The 18,381-nt window shown below is 44.4% G+C and overlaps 1 protein-coding gene across 1 annotated transcript; it reads left to right on the top strand.

Moving 5' to 3' along the window:
• Positions 1-1,616: 1,616 nt before the first annotated feature.
• Positions 1,617-6,725, top strand: KCNA4 (potassium voltage-gated channel subfamily A member 4). Its single transcript, XM_063944424.1, has 2 exons — positions 1,617-2,155; positions 2,963-6,725. The coding sequence occupies exon 2, from the start codon at positions 3,896-3,898 to the stop codon at positions 5,963-5,965; it is 2,070 nt and encodes a 689-aa protein (XP_063800494.1). The 5' UTR covers positions 1,617-2,155; positions 2,963-3,895; the 3' UTR covers positions 5,966-6,725.
• Positions 6,726-18,381: the final 11,656 nt, after the last annotated feature.

The raw sequence follows: 18,381 nt of genomic DNA, 5'->3' as shown, positions 1-18,381 counted from the left end.
GACGTCAGACGCCGGGGGCGGGGCCTATGACGCGGCGAGCGCCGATTGGCTCGCCGCGTCTCTCTACGATTGGCTGCCGCTCCGGGAGCCGCGATTGGCTCCCGGAGGGCGCCAACATTCAAATGCCCCCGCAGTCTCTGGTCCGGTGCAGGGAAAAGGGTAATCCCTGCACCGGACACCCGCCGCCACCACACACTGACAGGCGCTGGGGACAGACAAGCTGTCCCCGCGCTGTCAGAGACATTGTCCCGCAGGGGACACAGGCGCTCTGGCTGCTGCAGCTGGAATGTGTCCTGTAAAACAGGACACATTCCCACACTCCTATGCTGTGTCATCCTTTCTTTAAAGGTGCAAGAAGTTTTTCCTACATAAAGTAGCCCGCAAGGGCACTTTATGTAGTACACTACAAAACGTGTGGTGCAAGTCAGACAATGTAAAATTTTAATTATTAAAATCAGTTATTTTTTTCATTAATTTTATTTACTGACAACCAACAACAAAAAAACTACGCAGTTCGGCGTTTATTACAAAGTATAAAGCTTGGTACACAATTTTTCAAACATCCTTGAGATGTGATTGCTATTACAATTTCACTGAAAAGTGAAGCTCCTGAAGAACATGCAGATCCACGTGTACACAATCTACATCACAATCCGTGATCCTCATCACTTGAAACCATCTGCTGAAAAGACTGTGACTGGAAGGGCATCAGCAGAAGTACTGGATTAAATAGTTGGCAGTGTGTACACGCTTCCAGGTGTGCTACTATTGGGTCGCAGAAATATTAGAAGGAACATAAAACCAAATCAGCAGGCGAATCCTGTCTTGTGGCGATTTAACGTGATACACACTTTTACAATATCTCACCAAGATATTGTGAATCATACGATCTGCAAGATGACTTTATAGGTGTGTACCCAGCTTGATGACAGTTTTTCTGTTTATTTTTGCTTATCATTACTTTGATTTGAAATTAACAAACATTTTTTGCCCTTATTTATCAATGAGTGATACATTTCACTTTAAGTGTTAAATTGCACCAGCCAATCAACTCCTAACTTCCATGTCACAGGCTGGGTTTGAAAAATGACAGTTAGGAGCGGAATGGCTGGTGCAATTTATCACTCAGTGAAATGTATCACTCATTGGTAAATAAGGGCATTTGTTTGGATCTATACACAAACAGACACATATTGCTACAATACATTGTGCTGACACTGTGGCAGTCCATGTAAACATTTACTAAAAACAGACTAGTAAAATTTAACTTTGTTCCTTGAGACGGAATTACTTTTCTTCTGATGGGGGGAAAAAAATCTCAGCACAGATAACACTGAGTCCTCTGTACTTTAGAATTTGCCTTTCTTTGCTCTCCTTTAGCCAGTACGGTTTCCTATCTGTGCAATATACGTTTTTGGCATTGTCCTCCGCAATATGTTTTATTAGAAGAGGTATGCATAATTTAAATTTGAAATATTTGCTTCAATAATTAATATTTCTTTGTACAAGGATGAATATCAATTGTAGCTCCAGACAGAGTGTAGTTCCAGGTTTCCTCCACTAGATGCTGATGTGGAGCTTGTGAGCCCTGGGAATAAATCAGGCTGGGCTCACTCGTTTGTCCTTCAGTGATACACAAACACAATTGGGAATTGGAGACTTACAGGGAGCACACAGCACTTGTTCCCTATAACAGTCTGATTTATAGGAGGCTCCTTTAGATTTTAGGGCTGATCACTGGATGCAATTTCCTTTTGGACAATATCAATGGCTCTGAGAATTTACTGGATACTGCTGAGGATGGTAGCTGTAGATTAGTCCAGCTGATACAAGAGGTTCAGGCTAAAGCATTAAATGCTGGTTGGGGGAGAAATCTCTCAACAGTCATCATCCCTTTTGTCAGTATGACAGTCAGATGAGGACATGGGAAAATACAAAAGGCGTGCATGAAGATCCAAATATAAGATGCACAATGCAAAAAATCTTGTCTGCACAAAAGATCACTGTCTTGTGCCCATCAAGTCCAGCTGTCAATCAGTGAACCTGCTTCCAAAAAGAGGGAAACAAATCTAATATAACAGAAGCATCAGTCTTAACTAACCAAGCAGTACACATAAACCCCTAGACTACAGATGCCTACAGCTAGCAGCAAACTGTAAGTACATCTTCTGAAGGGGGGTAGGGGGTGATGATGAAAGCCTGTTTTGTGAAATATATATATATAAATATATATGCGTGTGTTTGTATATAGCTAAAAAATGATAGCCACATGTGTTCAATTTATAGCATTTAGGTCTCAGTACTTCATGTACGCTTCTGGAAATAAATGGTGCATTTATTTATGGATGAATTAACCTTTTGAAGTGTTCCAGGATCATCTAATTAGCTGCACAGGTCTCAGGCGAGCTGAAGTTTTCTCTTCTATAATGTAAAATATATTATTACATTTCGCTCAGTTAAAGCCTGCCCTGGTAAAACAATTACCTCCAGTGATTTCCATGGTACAAACCACCATCCAGGGCTGGGGGGTGTAGTAAAACCTGTGGCTGTTGCAAAGACAAGAACAACACTTAGGAAGCAAGAATAACAGACAAGCATTCACTTTAAATAATAATATTTGTGGCGCAAGATCTGCTTTTCTAGGATGCTCTCTGCTGGATAAGACACAATACACCGAAAATATAAACAGGTGTATTTTATTTAGGATTATCTGCACCTCCAGGGACAGGCAGCCTTACAGTATGATACGGTTAATTATTATTTAGACAGAAAATTGCTGTTGTTGTACTCCTGAGTATTTCTCAAATCCAACCAGAGAATATGTACATGACACAGGGAAGGTGTGAGATTGTTTTGTACAGTATGATACTGTGTGTGTGTCTGTGGAGCAGGGCCTATGTTCAGCCTATGGTAAAGTGTTTTCTCTCTCTCTTCCCCCTCCTCATTTTATTCTGTGTTTCAGACTAAGAACCTGCCTGATGTGAAGCAGAAGGGAGATGCTGTATATTGCAATGTGTGTTTTTCATGGTGACCCTGCACAGCACCTCATCCCCTGCTGCTGCTTATAGTAGATGGCTGGGGATCTGGTCACCATGAGGAGCGCCGCAAAGTGATGGCTCCCAGCTACCTGCACCTGTTACCCCATGCAGATGTCCCAAGGCCCAGTCACCACACACCTCCTATCGGAAGGATAATACCGACTGTTGTTAAATGAAGCAGCCCCTGCGTCGGTGGACTGGAGAGTGGCTCTCAGGGCTGGATTGCACTTAATAAGCAGAATATAGGAAGTGTCACATGGAACTGGTTCAGCTACAAATGCTCACACCTGGCTCTGATCTGGAGCCTGCCGGGTGCACGTGGAATTTCACAGTGGATTAAACATCTAGGAGTTTTTATTGCATTTGATGTAGTGCTGGCACATGTGGAGTTTGGCAAGTGGTCCTGGCTTCTAGGACACAATACCTAGAGTGAGTTTCTTTGGCTGGGGCTGCAGCAGTTTGGATGCTGAGGGGGATCCCAGTGTTCTTGTGGATTGCACCCCCTCCTATGTGCACTGTGGACCCCATGTGCCTGCACTTTGCAGAAGTTACAGCTTGCAGTGACACCTGTTGCTCAGCACACACTCCCTCTCCCTGCACACAAGCACACATATACATTATATATATATTTACTGTACATAGAGTTCCCTGCAATCTGGGTGAAGGAAGGGGGGGCCTGGACTGGAGGCAGCTTCTGTAGTGACTCCATGGGAAGAGACCTTTGCTGCAGGACATTTTGACTCAGAAAGAGACTGCTGCTGCATGGCTGTGGGTCGGCCATGGCCGGGTGGCATGCCCCGGTGAAGCCAGGTTGCCATTAGCAGGGAGGCACACACAGACACAGGAAGGGAGCGAGGATGGAGGTTGCCATGGTGAGCGCAGACAGCTCCGGCTGCAGCAGCCACCTGCCCTACGGGTACGCGCAAGCGCGCGCCCGGGAGCGGGAGCGCCTGGCCCACACGCGCGCGGCACAGCAGCAACAGGCGGCTGAAGGCGGGGGCGGAGGCTGCTCGGGGGGCGTGGCCAACCAAACTTCGGGACGCGCCCCCGCCTCCCAAGGGAACAGCAGCAGCGGCGGCGGAGGTGGAGTCGGGAGCGCGCAGCGCGCCCCCCGGTCCCCACAGGAGTCGGAACAGCAGCAGCAGCAGCAGCAACGGAGAAAGGAGAAGCAGCAGCGCTGCGGCAGGTACTGGCCTCTCAGCGGCTGCAACAGGTGGAGGAGCCGGCAGCGCACAGCGGGCCACGAATGCCGCGGAGGCGCCGGCGGAGGAGGAGCAGGAGGAGAAAGCGGAGGCACCTTCCCCTCGGAGCTGGCTCCCTGCGGCTCTGAGGAGACGATGCTGCGGGAGGAAGACGAGGAGGAGGAGGAGGACGGGGAGCCGCAGCAGTACCGGAGCAGCAGCAGTGGCGGCGGAGAGGAGGGCGGCTACCACCCGGCATACAGCGAGTACGAGTGCTGCGAGCGGGTGGTCATCAACGTGTCCGGCCTCCGCTTCGAGACTCAGCTGAAGACGCTGTCGCAGTTCCCGGAGACGCTGCTGGGGGACGCGGCGAAGAGGATGCGATACTTCGACCCGCTCCGCAACGAGTACTTCTTCGACCGCAACCGGCCCAGCTTCGACGCCATCCTGTACTACTACCAGTCCGGGGGCCGCCTAAAGCGGCCGGTCAACGTGCCCGGGGACATCTTCTCCGAGGAGGTGCGCTTCTACGAGCTGGGCGAGGAGGCGCTGCTCAAGTACCGGGAGGACGAGGGCTTCGTCAAGGAGGAGGAGAAGCTGCTGCCGGACAACGAGTTCAAGCGGCAGGTGTGGCTGCTCTTTGAGTACCCGGAGAGCTCCGGGCCGGCCCGGGGTATCGCCATCGTCTCTGTGCTGGTCATCCTCATCTCCATCGTCATCTTCTGCCTGGAGACCCTGCCCGAGTTCCGAGACGACAAGGACAGCCTGCTGCCCCCGCTGGGCTCGGGGGAGGAGGCCCTGGGTGGGAGTTACAATGGGACCCTGGGGCCACCAGAGAGTAGCCACACCGCCTTCAATGACCCCTTCTTCATTGTGGAGACGGTCTGCATCGTCTGGTTCTCCTTTGAGTTCGCAGTGCGGCTCTTTGCCTGCCCCAGCAAGCCTGGCTTCTTCAGGAACATCATGAACATCATAGACATTGTCTCCATCCTGCCTTACTTCATCACCCTGGGCACTGAGCTGGGGCACCAGCAGCCGCCACCCCAGCAGCAGCCGCACCCACCAACGCAGGGTACTGGACAACAGCAGCAGGCCATGTCCTTCGCCATCTTGAGGATAATCCGCCTGGTAAGGGTCTTCCGCATCTTCAAACTGTCCAGACACTCCAAGGGGCTGCAGATACTGGGGCACACCCTGAGGGCCAGCATGCGAGAATTGGGCTTGCTCATCTTCTTCCTCTTTATCGGGGTCATCCTCTTCTCCAGTGCGGTCTACTTTGCTGAGGCAGACGAGCCCACCACCCACTTCCACAGCATCCCCGACGCCTTCTGGTGGGCCGTGGTGACTATGACCACCGTAGGGTATGGAGACATGAAACCCATCACGGTTGGGGGCAAGATTGTCGGTTCCCTGTGCGCCATAGCCGGGGTGTTGACGATCGCCCTGCCCGTGCCGGTCATTGTCTCGAACTTCAACTATTTCTACCATCGGGAAACCGATAACGATGAACAGACACAGGTGGCCCCCAATGGGTCTAGCTGCCCGTACTTGCCCACCAACCTGCTAAAGAAGCTAAAGAGCTCAGCATCCTCCTCTCTGCAGGACAAGTCAGAGTATCTAGAAATGGAGGAAGGGCTTAAGGAGTCCCTCTGTGTCAGGGACAAGTCCGACCAGAGCACGGGGAACGGGAATGAGACCATTAAGTATAACTGTGTGAATTTAAAGACTCTGGAGACAGATGTGTGACAATTTATTTTTTTTGGAACTTTATGCTATTTATGCATTGACGAGTGCGGTGATATGAATATCGAAATATGCAAACCTAATCAGAAAATAAACCGGCCAGGTTTCTGATTAAATAATGAAATATAGTGGCTTCCTCTTGTAAGAACATCCACCCTTGGGACCAGACAGATATACGCATACACGCACAATATTCTTTTAAACAGAATTACGTTACAGGAATTACGGTGCCTGTTCTTTGGCTTTGTTTTTAAAGCAACCCAAATAAAATAAACATTGGCATTAGGCTACGTCCATGCCACGTAGTAAAGCCTTTCTGATTTAACATTAATCTGCAGCATTTCATAGAGTAAAATAAGTAATTCCTGATGCCTTTTTTTTATTTTATTTACTACGAGGTACTTTTCCTAAGTAAAAAGAATATATACATTCTAAAAAATATATAGCTCATTTTTTGTGTGCGGCTGCAGTGGATTAAAAGTACCAAGTCGAGATTTACTTTTCTTTTTTACCTTATACTTTTTTACTTCCATGCGCAAAGGAATTTAGGGCAATGTTGCAACGCAGAGGAGAGTCAGTTTACGTTAGTTGGGGTATAGTGCTACTAGCTTGGTGGTCATACCATAAGTAGAATGTTCTTAGAAGAGGAAAATACCAATGGTGTGAACTAAATTTCTTATATGTGGAATCCACTGTCATTTTTTTTCCCATCATGCTAAACATATCATGAAAAATGTTAGAATAAAGGGTTTTAAAGTTTAAATATATATATATATATTTTTTAATAGAAAGCAATTGTTTTGCACAGATAAAGAGCTAAGCGGCTGTTTTTGACGCAATGTGATATGTACCCTCAAAACTAATAAGGTGGCTTTCACAAATGATATGAAATATAATGTTTATTTTTTAGTAGCCGTATCTGTATTAAGAATTGATACATTTTGTAATGAGCCAGGCCTCCCCTCCGCCCCCCCAAAAAGTCACAAAATACTCTCAGCACAACTAGTTCTATGTGTGTGTATATATATATATATATATATATATATATATATATATATATATATATATATATATGTATGTATATGTGTGTGTGTATATATATATATATATATATATATATATATATATATATATATATATATATATATATATATATATATATATATATATATATATATATATACACACACACATATATATACACACATACATATATATATAATTTTCTCTTTTTTTTGGTTCGGTATAACTAGTCTTAACATTTAATTTACTATGTGATGTAAGAAATGAAAACAGCTGCCTATACATTCACTTGACAGTAGCATCTATAATTAACTGTTTATTACAAATTGCAATCTGTGAGGGCTCCCAATTATGCACATAACCGCTGCTAACAGCATTTGCTAGGTGACACTAGGAAACGACTTTAACATCTGCATGTTCAACTGTCATAGGGAATGCTTTCTTTGCACTACAGTCTAAGCTGGATAAACAACATTTAAAGAGACTTCATACTGTGAACCATATCTTTCATTTTCAAGTTTTAAGGACAATCATTAAAGTATGGTAATTGACAGCTACTTTTTAAAATTGCATCAACATGGCTGCTTGCAGAAGCCAGTGGAAACACTTATAGCCCTTAGAAAAGCATTATAGACAGGTATGCAGTCTGCTATTATTCAATAAGTAATTGTTTTTCCAATAGAAGATAAAAGTTGCCTGATGCACACATGAACAGGTAGTTGGCTGCATAATGTTTCATGCACAATATTACTGCTTTTGAAGTGGGCCTTACTATACAATAGATACAAACCAAAGGCCAAAAAGATAAATATTTTGTATTTTTATTCTAATAGGAAGTAAAGAAAATGAAAGTTGCCTGAGGGTTGCTACCTCCAACTTTATAGTGATTTTATTTTTTTAAATAATATATTGTAGTGTAGGCATAAGAATATAGTCAATATATGTAAAAGATCTACTATTAATGTATTCTTTCACATTTTCTTTCTAGATATAGGGGGCATGTACTAAGCAGTGATAAAAGTGGAGAAGTGAGCCAGTGGAGAAGTTGACCATGGCAACCAATCAGTATGGACGTAACATTTATAATTTGCATACTATAAAAGTATACAGAGCAGCTGATTGGTTGCCATGGGCAACTTCTCCGCTGGCTCACTTCTTCACTTTTATCACTGCTTACTACATGTCCCCCTAAATGGTGAATATAAGCATGTGCCTGAGATTCTCCCTGGTTTACAATGGTTGGAGTTCCTGGTTTTCCCCTGTGCTTTAGGCAGAAGCCACCACGTCATTGTAAACACAAATATCCAGTTGCATTGTTTAGCGTAAATTAAGCATTCCACAAGACTTAAGTGCAATTTGAGAATATTCCAACGAATCTATAACCTGATATCATAATATCAAATTAAATCCACATCATCCTTGAACCCTTTTGCTACTAGGATGGGGGGACTTGCAGATGTGTTGCACTGCGAGCCTCCCTGGCAGCTGAAAGGTTAATAGGAAACGAGTGCACCTGGATTCAGAGAACTATTCAGGAAATTTAAGTTCTTTATGCTGCCACCATGTCTCCAATACGGGCTTACAATCCAAAAAAAACATATCTGCATGTAATGATAAGTGTTCATCTCTATCTAACAAGCTCGTATTTTTTGCAGCCTAGTGGAAACCTTTCATATTGTGAATGCTTGTTTCTACAACCATGCTCTTTTTTTGCTGAAAAATATACATGAAAAAGGGAATGTGCTTACCCATTTCCATTCAGAAATCAATTTGGTGGATTATGGGTAAGTGTTGTGTGTTTTTTTTTTTTTTTTTTTAAAGCAAATTATTTAGCTGCAAATGACCACCTCAATATGTATAATTCTGAATTGAGCCTCATCTCTAAGTACATTTAAATGCAAAGCAAAACTGGAGAATAATAATGAGATTTTTTTTTTGTATGTGTACACTGTCATGTTGCAATCATGTTTTGCAGACAAACTAGATTACAATGGAAATAAAGCAATGTCTCAAATGAAAATAGGTTTACTGTAGTTGTATTAATCTTTTTGTCAACACAGTGGGGATGCATGAGTCTGAGAAATTCCAGCCTGTGTTGTTCTTGTTGCTAAATGTATTCCTGTTTGCCACTGGTGTTTCCTTACACATTGAAGGGCAGTCAGAAGTGAACTGCCAGAGTATATGTTCATCAAGAATCTAGATAGAATAAACTCTCTGTGCCTTTATACTTCCTTGAAAGCTCAGTACTGGCTCCAAATTGTTTGCGGCTTCAGTGAATAAAATGATATGGTTTATATATATATATATATATATATATATATTTATTTTTTGGGAGGGTAAATGATATAATGACTGAGGATTTACTGTGTCGTTTTTGGCTGTGAAATAGTTGGAAAGTTGAGTTGTTTGATGAAGTGTGGGAAAGAAAATAGCTTTAGCTCTGTCGGTATGTGCAAATCACATTCAAATATAATTTTACTAGCCTGCTGCTGCAGGGTGTAGTGCAGGACCCAGCTGTGTATCAGTTCAGCAATTTAAAATACCATCTATGTTTTTTTTTTTTTTTTTTTAATACATGAAGTCTCTGAAAGGCAATGGGAGGTAACCAAACATTGCCTCCTTGTTTGTAGGATCTTTTTTTGTGCTATAATATTATGTTCCATATCTACACAAAAAAAATACAATTAAGGATGGAATGGTGCCTGAAGCACTCCTGTCTGCATGGTAAAGGAAGTGCCTTCATTATTAAAATGGTTACTTGAGCTGAAAAATGCCATACCTGTTAGTCAACGTAGCAATGTTACTGGCCCAACCTCTGCTCCACATGTACAGTAATATGTTATATGTTACCCTTATGCAAGTTTCTTCCGACTAGCAGATCTGAGACCCCCTATCCCTGTAGCCCTAATACTTTTATTCCGAATCTACAATAATGTTGATTCTTTTATCTGTATCTCTCCATGGGGTATATTTACTAAGATGGGAGTTCTATTTAAGATGGGATGTTGCTCACAGCAATCAGATTCCAGGTATTATCTTCTAGAAGGTGCTAGATAAATGAGAAGTAAAATCTGATTGGTTGCTATGGGCAACATCCCATCTTAAATAGAACTCCCATCTTAGTAAATGTACCCCCATGTCTTTCTTATCATCTGTTGGTAAAGCTTGGTCGATGCTTTGCGGTTGGTGTAATGTGAAGTCCTGCTTTGCCGATCTGTTGATCTGTGTTTTCTGCCAGAGCAAATGGCCTAATTCAGACCTGATCGTAGCAGCAAATTTGTTATCAGATAGGCAATACCATGTGCACTGCGGTGGTGGTGGGGGGGGGGGGGGGGGGGGCAGATGTAATGTGCATTTGGATGGGTTATATTGTTTCTGTGCAGGGTAAATACTGGCTGCTTTAGTTTTACACTGCAATTTAGATTTCAGTTTTAGCACACCTCACCCAAATCTAACTCTCTCTGCACATTATATAAATCTGCCCCCCTGCAGCGCACATGGTTTTGCCCAACTGCTAACAAATTTGCTGCTACAATCAAGTCTGAATTAGGCCCAAAGTCCCTTTTGGAGATAATGGGCAAAATCTTTGTTGGCAGAAAGAAAAGATTGCAGTGCTGTGAAATCCCTATGTCATAGTTTCTACTAATGTATGATCAGTGTATTAGTGAGAGCTTGCAGTATCTGCCTGGGATATTCGTGGCCTCCTACCTTGTGTTGGATGGGGGAATGCAGTGTCTGTGCAGCTAAATGCCTAGCTTGGTGATTGCAATGTGAGGTGCTTAGCTTATAGCAGGTTCATAATTCTGAGCAAGAAAGGAAATCACAGCAATCTATGGGGGATGTATCAAACCTTCTAAAGAGTGGAGAAGTTGCCCATAGCAACCAGTCAGCTGCTACCTATAATTGTATAGTCTATAGTTGATGAATGCTAGCTAGGAGCTTATTGGTGGCCACATCTCCACCATTTAGAACATGGGTCTTCCATCTGCGGCCCTCCAGCTGCTGTGGAACTACACATCCCAGCATGCCCTGCCACAGTATTGCTATTAAGGCATACTAAAACGGAGGCAGGGCATGCATGGATGTGTAATTCCACAGCAACTGGAGAGCCGCAGGTTGAAGACCCATAATTTAGAAGGTTTGATTCATTCCCCCCTATGTCTCCAAGTTTTAATATGTATTTAGTACTCGTCCACACGTAGGTGATTATGGGCAGAATTTTTTTTTTTTTACCCCAATGTAATAAAGGCAATGGAAAGTTTTAGCTGCACTACAACATTTATCGCAGATTTTTTGGGACTTACAAGCAGGGGGTGTGCCTAGCTGAAGAGAGAGTAGCGGGATCATTTGTGATCAGCGTACATCTATGGCACTGTATGCCCCGCTGCTGGCAGTCGCCACTTGCCAATTATACTACTGCAATGCTAGCATTAGTTTCTGACCCCTGTAAGAGTAATGCTTGAACAGTGGAGTAAAAAACTGCATGCACTCTTTTACTTTCATCTGTGTTTTAACATTGAAAGCGCAGAGCAATTACAGTTCTGTAAAATCTGCTTAACATGCCTCCAATGCCCAAACACTACCAAACAATCTCCCAATTTACTTGGCTGGCAGTGTAATGCGCCCATGGTACTTTTGTTCTGCCCTGCCAAAGATGACCTCATTATAGGGATATGTTGGCCACCCAGAGGAATGCTTTGTTTTTAGTCTTTTCACCCTGTACTGGCTGTATATGTAGCGTGCTCTATTGTCAGTCAGTCCAGGGTGTAGTGAGTGTAGACAAAGGGGTCAATTCAAATTCACAGACAGTTGAATAGCGCCGGGAATTAGCTCCCGTCGCTATTCAATTCAGCTCAAGTTAAGTCAGTGAATGCCCCCCGGACTTAACAGGTTGATTTGTCGGGAGAACGGGCATTCTCCGACTTTACTACCCACCGCCATGCTGATTCCCGACAGAATCAGCCTTGCGCTGGCCGCGCGGCAGCACTTTTATCAGATTTCCCCTCTCATCCCCCGGGGGTAGAGAAGAATTTTCGACAATTGAGTGTCACTTGGCGCTGTATTGAATAGTGCCGGGATCTAATTCCCGGTGCTATTCAACTGTCTGTGAATTGAATCGACCCCAATGTGGCTGATTCAGAGTGTTAAGTTGGCTGCAGATGTGGCTTTATTGCGTGCCTGGAAATAAATGCGGATCTCTGCCTGTATTCAGTTAGCTGCATCTATAACTTATACACCCCTGCCATGCATCCACTTTGGGAGTAGCTGCTATCACTATCAGTGCAAATTTGTAACAGCCCCATCCCTATGGGCAAGAAATATGTCGAAAACAGGTGGATCTCTGCGTCCGCACAACCGGCACTTCCGTCTACGCGCCCCTGGCACAATTCTGCTATAGGTGGCCTGCTGTCGCCCAGTTGCACCACTCAGCCGCAAGTGGAGATTTGTATGACTGAACTACTCAAAGATGCCCACAGTTGCGTTTGTTATCTTACAGAGCATGCACAGTGTGAAAAACCGCAAGATCCGTCCACAGAACTTGCATGCAGCTTGGAAATGGCGCCAAAGCGTCTTCTACAGCGCTCAATAAATCACTATTTAGAGGTCATCTTATGGTGCATCCACCAGCCCTAAAATTCAAAGGTTTTGCCCTCCTGCGCTCTAGGTTTTGGTGTGAATGAGTGATATAAGAAACGTTCCTTTTGTGCTGTTACACAGGTAACTTGAGGTCCCACGTCATGGGGACAAAGCAGAAGCATTGTATTTAAATACAGTGTGGTGAATCATAAGCAGATACCTTCAATACACTTTTTGGTATAAATGTGGTTTTACCGTTTGATCTAAATATTTCTTATGTCATTTAAGGGGATGTAGTTATGTGACTGGCGGTCAGGAATTAACACGGTTTGGTATTGATTTTATTGCATTGTCAAATGCTTAGAAAGTAACGATATGTTTGGGTGATGTTGATGTGGAATAAAAATTGTGGTAAATGGATACCTATTATGTCTATACTGTTTTTCTACTCTTTGGTGGCATTTTATTACAGCTGCAGGGCTTTAATTATGTTGATTAGTTAATCCATTCAACTTAATCCTATTAAGGCTGCCTTCTTTAATGTATATGCCAGTGGTTTATCCTATGTTTAAGTGGTTTTTTTTTTTTAATTTGACCTTTTTATCATATTTGCAGGTCAGTTAGTGTTTGTTTAAATAAATAGGCTATTAAAATTAATGAGATGCTTTCCTTTGATTTAACATGCGCTTGGAAAACTGTTTATAAAGCTGCAATTTAAAATGGTTTTGTGCAGTAAGCTGGGAAGGAGAGTCTGATCTTCTGATTCTTAGATAGGAAAGGTCAGCTTTACAGCAACATATCTGCCTTTATAGTGTTGTCTGAGATGTTTAAAGAGATGAATAGCATGAAAAGAATTGTATGGTGTTTGTCTCTATCTATCTATCTATCTATCTATCTATCTATCTATCTATCTATCTATCTATCTATCTATCTATCTATCTATCTATCTATCTATCTATCTATCTATCTATCTATCTATCTATCTATCTATCTATCTATCTATCTATCTATCTATCTATCTATCTGTGATGTGCGGTGAGGTGAGACAGAGCCTCTCCTGTCATACTAACCTATATGCCAGAGTTTTTACTATATGAAGTATATGAAAAATACAAAGAATTTATTAGAAATATCTTCTTTGTATTCTAATCATTTTTATAGTCAAAACTCTGGAGCAAACAGTCTATGGCAGGTGAGGCAGTGCCTCCTTTTCCGCTCATCTCTGACCAAATCTCGCCAAATTTCCAGCAGTATATACTGCTGCACCTGTGTATAATGTCCACATGTGTATATACTGCTGCACCTGTGTATAATGTCCACATGTATATACTGCTGCACCTGTGTCTAATGCCCACATGTATATACTGCTGCACCTGTGTATAATGTCCACATGTGTATATACTGCTGCACCTGTGTCTAATGTCCACATGTATATACTGATGCACCTGTGTATAATGCCCACATGTATATACTGATGCACCTGTGTATAATGCCCACATGTATATACTGATGCACCTGTGTATAATGCCCACATATGTATACTGCTGCACCTGTGTATAATGGCCCTCATTCCGAGTTGATCGGTCGCAAGGCGAATTTAGCAGAGTTACACACGCTAAGCCGCCGCCTACTGGGAGTGAATCTTAGCTTCTTAAAATTGCGACCGATGTATTCGCAATATTGCGATTACTAACTACTTAGCAGTTTCTGAGTAGCTCCAGACTTACTCTGCCTGTGCGATCATTTCAGTGCTTGTCGTTCCTGGTTGACGTCACAAACACACCCAGCGTTCGCCCAGGCACTCCCACCGTTTCTCCGGCCACTCCTGCGTTTTTTCCGGAAACGGTAGCGTTTTCAGCCACACGCCCCTGAAACGCCGTGTTTCCGCCCAGTAACACCCATTTCCTGTCAATCACATTACGATCGCCGGAGCGAAGAAAAAGCCGTGAGTAAAAATACTTTCTTCATAGTAAAGTTACTTGGCGCAGTCGCAGTGCGAACTTTGCGCATGCGTACTAAGCGGATTTTCACTGCGATGCGATGAAAAAGAACGAGCGAACAACTCGGAATGAGGGCCAATGCCCACATGTATATACTGCTGCACCTGTGTATAATGCCCACATGTATATACTGCTGCACCTGTGTATAATGCCCACATGTATATACTGCTGCACTTGTGTATAATACCCACATGTGTATATACTGCTGCACTTGTGTATAATACCCACATGTGTATATACTGCTGCACGTGTGTATAATACCCACATGTGTATATACTGCTGCACCTGTGTATAATACCCACATGTGTATATACTGCTGCACCTGTGTATAATACCCACATGTGTATATACTGCTGCACCTGTGTATAATACCCACATGTATATACTGCTGCACCTGTGTATAATGCCCACATGTTTATACCCCTCTGGGGTTGCGAGCAGAAATGCGACAAAGCTTAGGTCTGTGATGCTGTTTTGTGCCGCAGCTCGGACAAAACAGCATCGTGGCGGGCACTTTAGACAGAGAATGCCTGTTCTCGCGCCTAAACATCCTGTTTAGTCCGTGAGTACGGGCATTCTCTGACTTAGGGGTATATTCAATTACCCATAATCATTGATTGCGGGTAATTGTCTTGCCGGGGGCTATTCAATTAGCCCCGATAAGCCGCCACGAGACGCGGCATATCGGGGATTTGTTTCACCTGCCCTAGGCAGGCAAAGCAAAATCCCCCAAAACAGACCCATTTTCAGCCATTTCCCACCAAACACTATCTATCTATCTATCTATCTATCTATCTATCTATCTATCTATCTATCTATCTATCTATCTATCTATCTATCTATCTATCTATCTATCTATCCCCTAGTACAGCTCATCTACAGAGAACCATATTTTAACAATATGCAAAAAGTGACTTGCAAAAGATTCTAATGCTTGGCACACATGGGGTGATTTTTGCCGTGTGCTAAGCGATCTAGATTAGTACAGAACGCTCGGCACACATCGCTATACACCGCTATACACACAGCGATGTGTGCTGAGCGATCTGTTCTAACCAGTGGTCTTTATGCACATGCTAGGTGATCTAACTAGAGCCTGCCTGCATGCTTGAATGATCTGAGCCGGCGGAGCCGCGCAATGCTATCGCTATGGGGGGTACACACGGAGCGATTTGTGCTTACTTTCTAAGCAATCTAGTCAGAACGCTTAAAAAAAAATAGGCAAAAATCGCTCCGTGTGTACCCCCATAACAATTGTTATAGTTTAGAAACAAACAGCAAATAATAGGTTCTACAGGGTTGGGTATGTGTGACCGGCGGCCAGGAGATCACCGGTCACAATACCTATGCTGGGATCCTGGCAGTTAGATGGCCGGTGGGGGGTTGCGAGCGCAACGAAGCCCCTTGCGGGCTCACTGCGCTCGCCACTGGTTCTACTGTGAAATGTGAGCTTGTGTTACTGTGTAAGCTAGCTACAGAGATGCTGATCGTCTGATATTGGCTCCTCTGTGGCCCCATCACGGCTAAAATGCCTGAGAGTTGTTGAATTAAAATGACAATAGTGTGTTTCTACGTGTGTGTGTGTGTGTGTGTGTGTGTGGTCAGCCGCTGCACTCAGTGATCTGGCATCTCTGTCCAAGTGCTGGACGGCAAGTGCATAACTTCCATCTGGTCACTTGCCACATGTGCCAGCCGGATCAGCACACGAGTGGCCAGCAAGCAGGTCTTCCAAGTAAGATCTAGTCAGATTGCTTAGATTTTAAACACGGATCTCTCCGTGTGTAGCCCCCTTAAAACTCTGTGTGACTAACGTATTCATAGAATGCTTCCTCTGTATATGTACTATGGCCCTCATTCCAAGTTGTTCGCTCGGTAAGTTTTATCGCATCGCAGCGATTTTCCGCTTAATGCGCATGCGCAATGTCCGCACTGCGACTGCGCCAAGTAAATTTGCTATGCTGTTAGGATTTTTACTCACGGCTTTTTCATCGTTCTGGCGATCGTAGTGTGATTGACAGGAAATGGGTGTTACTGGGCGGAAACAGGCCGTTTTATGGGCGTGTGGGAAGAAACGCTACCGTTTCCGGAAAAAACGCAGGAGTGGCCGGAGAAACGGGGGAGTGTCTGGCCGAACGCTGGGTGTGTTTGTGACGTCAAAACAGGAACGACAAGCACTGAACTGATCGCAGATGCCGAGTAAGTCTGGAGCTACTCAGAAACTGCTACGAGGTGTGTGGTCGCAATATTGCGAATACATCGTTCGCAATTTTAAGAAGCTAAGATTCACTTCCAGTAGGCGTAGGCTTAGCGTGTGCAAAGCTGCTAAAAACGGCTTGCGAGCGAACAACTCGGAATGACCCCCTATATCATTTACATTATGTACAAAATAGGAAAAGCAAATCGTAGTTTTTAACAACCAATCACGATCATTGGCTTCCAATGTATAGGTCAACCCTTTATGGTTGACATGCATTAAGTCGACATGTCAAACGGTTGACAGGTAAAATGTAGACTGTGCTTAAGGCCAACAGATCAATGTCGACATGACAATGATTGACACAATTGGTCGACACAAGTTTTTTGGGGTTTGTCGTGTTTTTTCATCTTTTGCTTGATTTGCTATAGACATGGACGCTGGGGGTTATTCAGGTTCGTTAGCAAACCAAAAAAGCAAGCAACTGGGCAAAGCCATGGTCCACTGCAGGTGGGGCAGATGTAACATGTGCAGAGAGAGTTAGATTTGGGTGAATTACATTGTTTCTGTGCAGGGTAAATACTGGCTGCTTAATTTCTACATTGCAATTTAAATTCCAGTTTCAACACACACCCCACCCAAATCTAACTCTCTCTGCACATGTTACAGCTGTAGCTTTTCTATACCACACCCCTATCATTTGCTTCCATTTTATGCCCTATAGCATGCTGCACTGTTAGGCCCAGCGGACTCTGCTTTTTCATGTTTTTCTCAGGCTAACCACTGTCCAGTACAGCAATCAGGTGTGGTGTGAGTTGCCGGTGGCCGGGTCCCCAGCGGCCAGCATACCGGCGTCGGGAACCCGACCGCCGGCTTGCTGACAGCAGGGCGAGCACAAATGAGCCCCTTGTGGGCCCATTGCGCTCACTACGCTGCGGGCACGGTGGTGCGCTATGCGCGCCACGCTATCTATTCTCCCTCCATGGTCGTCATGGACCCCCAAGAGGGAGAAAAAGGTGTCGGTATGCCGGATGTCGGGATTCCGGCGCCGGTATACTGTGCGCCGGGATCCCAACAACCGGTATACTGAATACCACCCCAGCAATCAGGTGCTTCTTTATGTCGCCTGCTATGAAATATATCCAATTTATGAATTTCCTTCTGGGCATACTGTGTCCACAACGGGGTCCAGTGTTTCCTGTGTCTCCATTCCTTTTTGCGTTCTGGTCTGATGTACAGATGGAGCCGCGTTCATTGCATCGCAGGCGGGGGCGAGTGGCGTGTGCGCCTCGGCACGCCGTCGAGCGCACAGAGACGCTCCCATTCACTTTGAATGGGGCGCGCGTCTACGACGCCCTCTTGCCCTGTTCGTTCCCAAGGGTCTGCCTCGCCGGGCACGCCCAGGCACAGACGGAGCCACGATTAGTGTGGCTCCATGTGTACAACTGGGCTGAGACGGGAGAGCAAAAGATGTCTCTTGCTCATCAATGGCTCCATCTTGCTTATTTGAGTCAGTGGGCTGGCACAGAGTTAAGGATATTTTACACCTGACTGTCCCTTTGTTATGTAGCCACCACAGTCTGTCCTACAGTGACTGTAGCCCCGTGTGTGAGATTCTCTCTTAT

The sequence above is a fragment of the Pseudophryne corroboree genome, chromosome 11 (genome assembly GCF_028390025.1).
Source record: "Pseudophryne corroboree isolate aPseCor3 chromosome 11, aPseCor3.hap2, whole genome shotgun sequence".
In the NCBI taxonomy this organism is placed as follows: Eukaryota; Metazoa; Chordata; class Amphibia; order Anura; family Myobatrachidae; genus Pseudophryne; species Pseudophryne corroboree.
The sequence above is the reverse complement of the archived record's forward strand: the minus strand, read 5'-3'. Positions and strand labels throughout refer to the sequence as shown.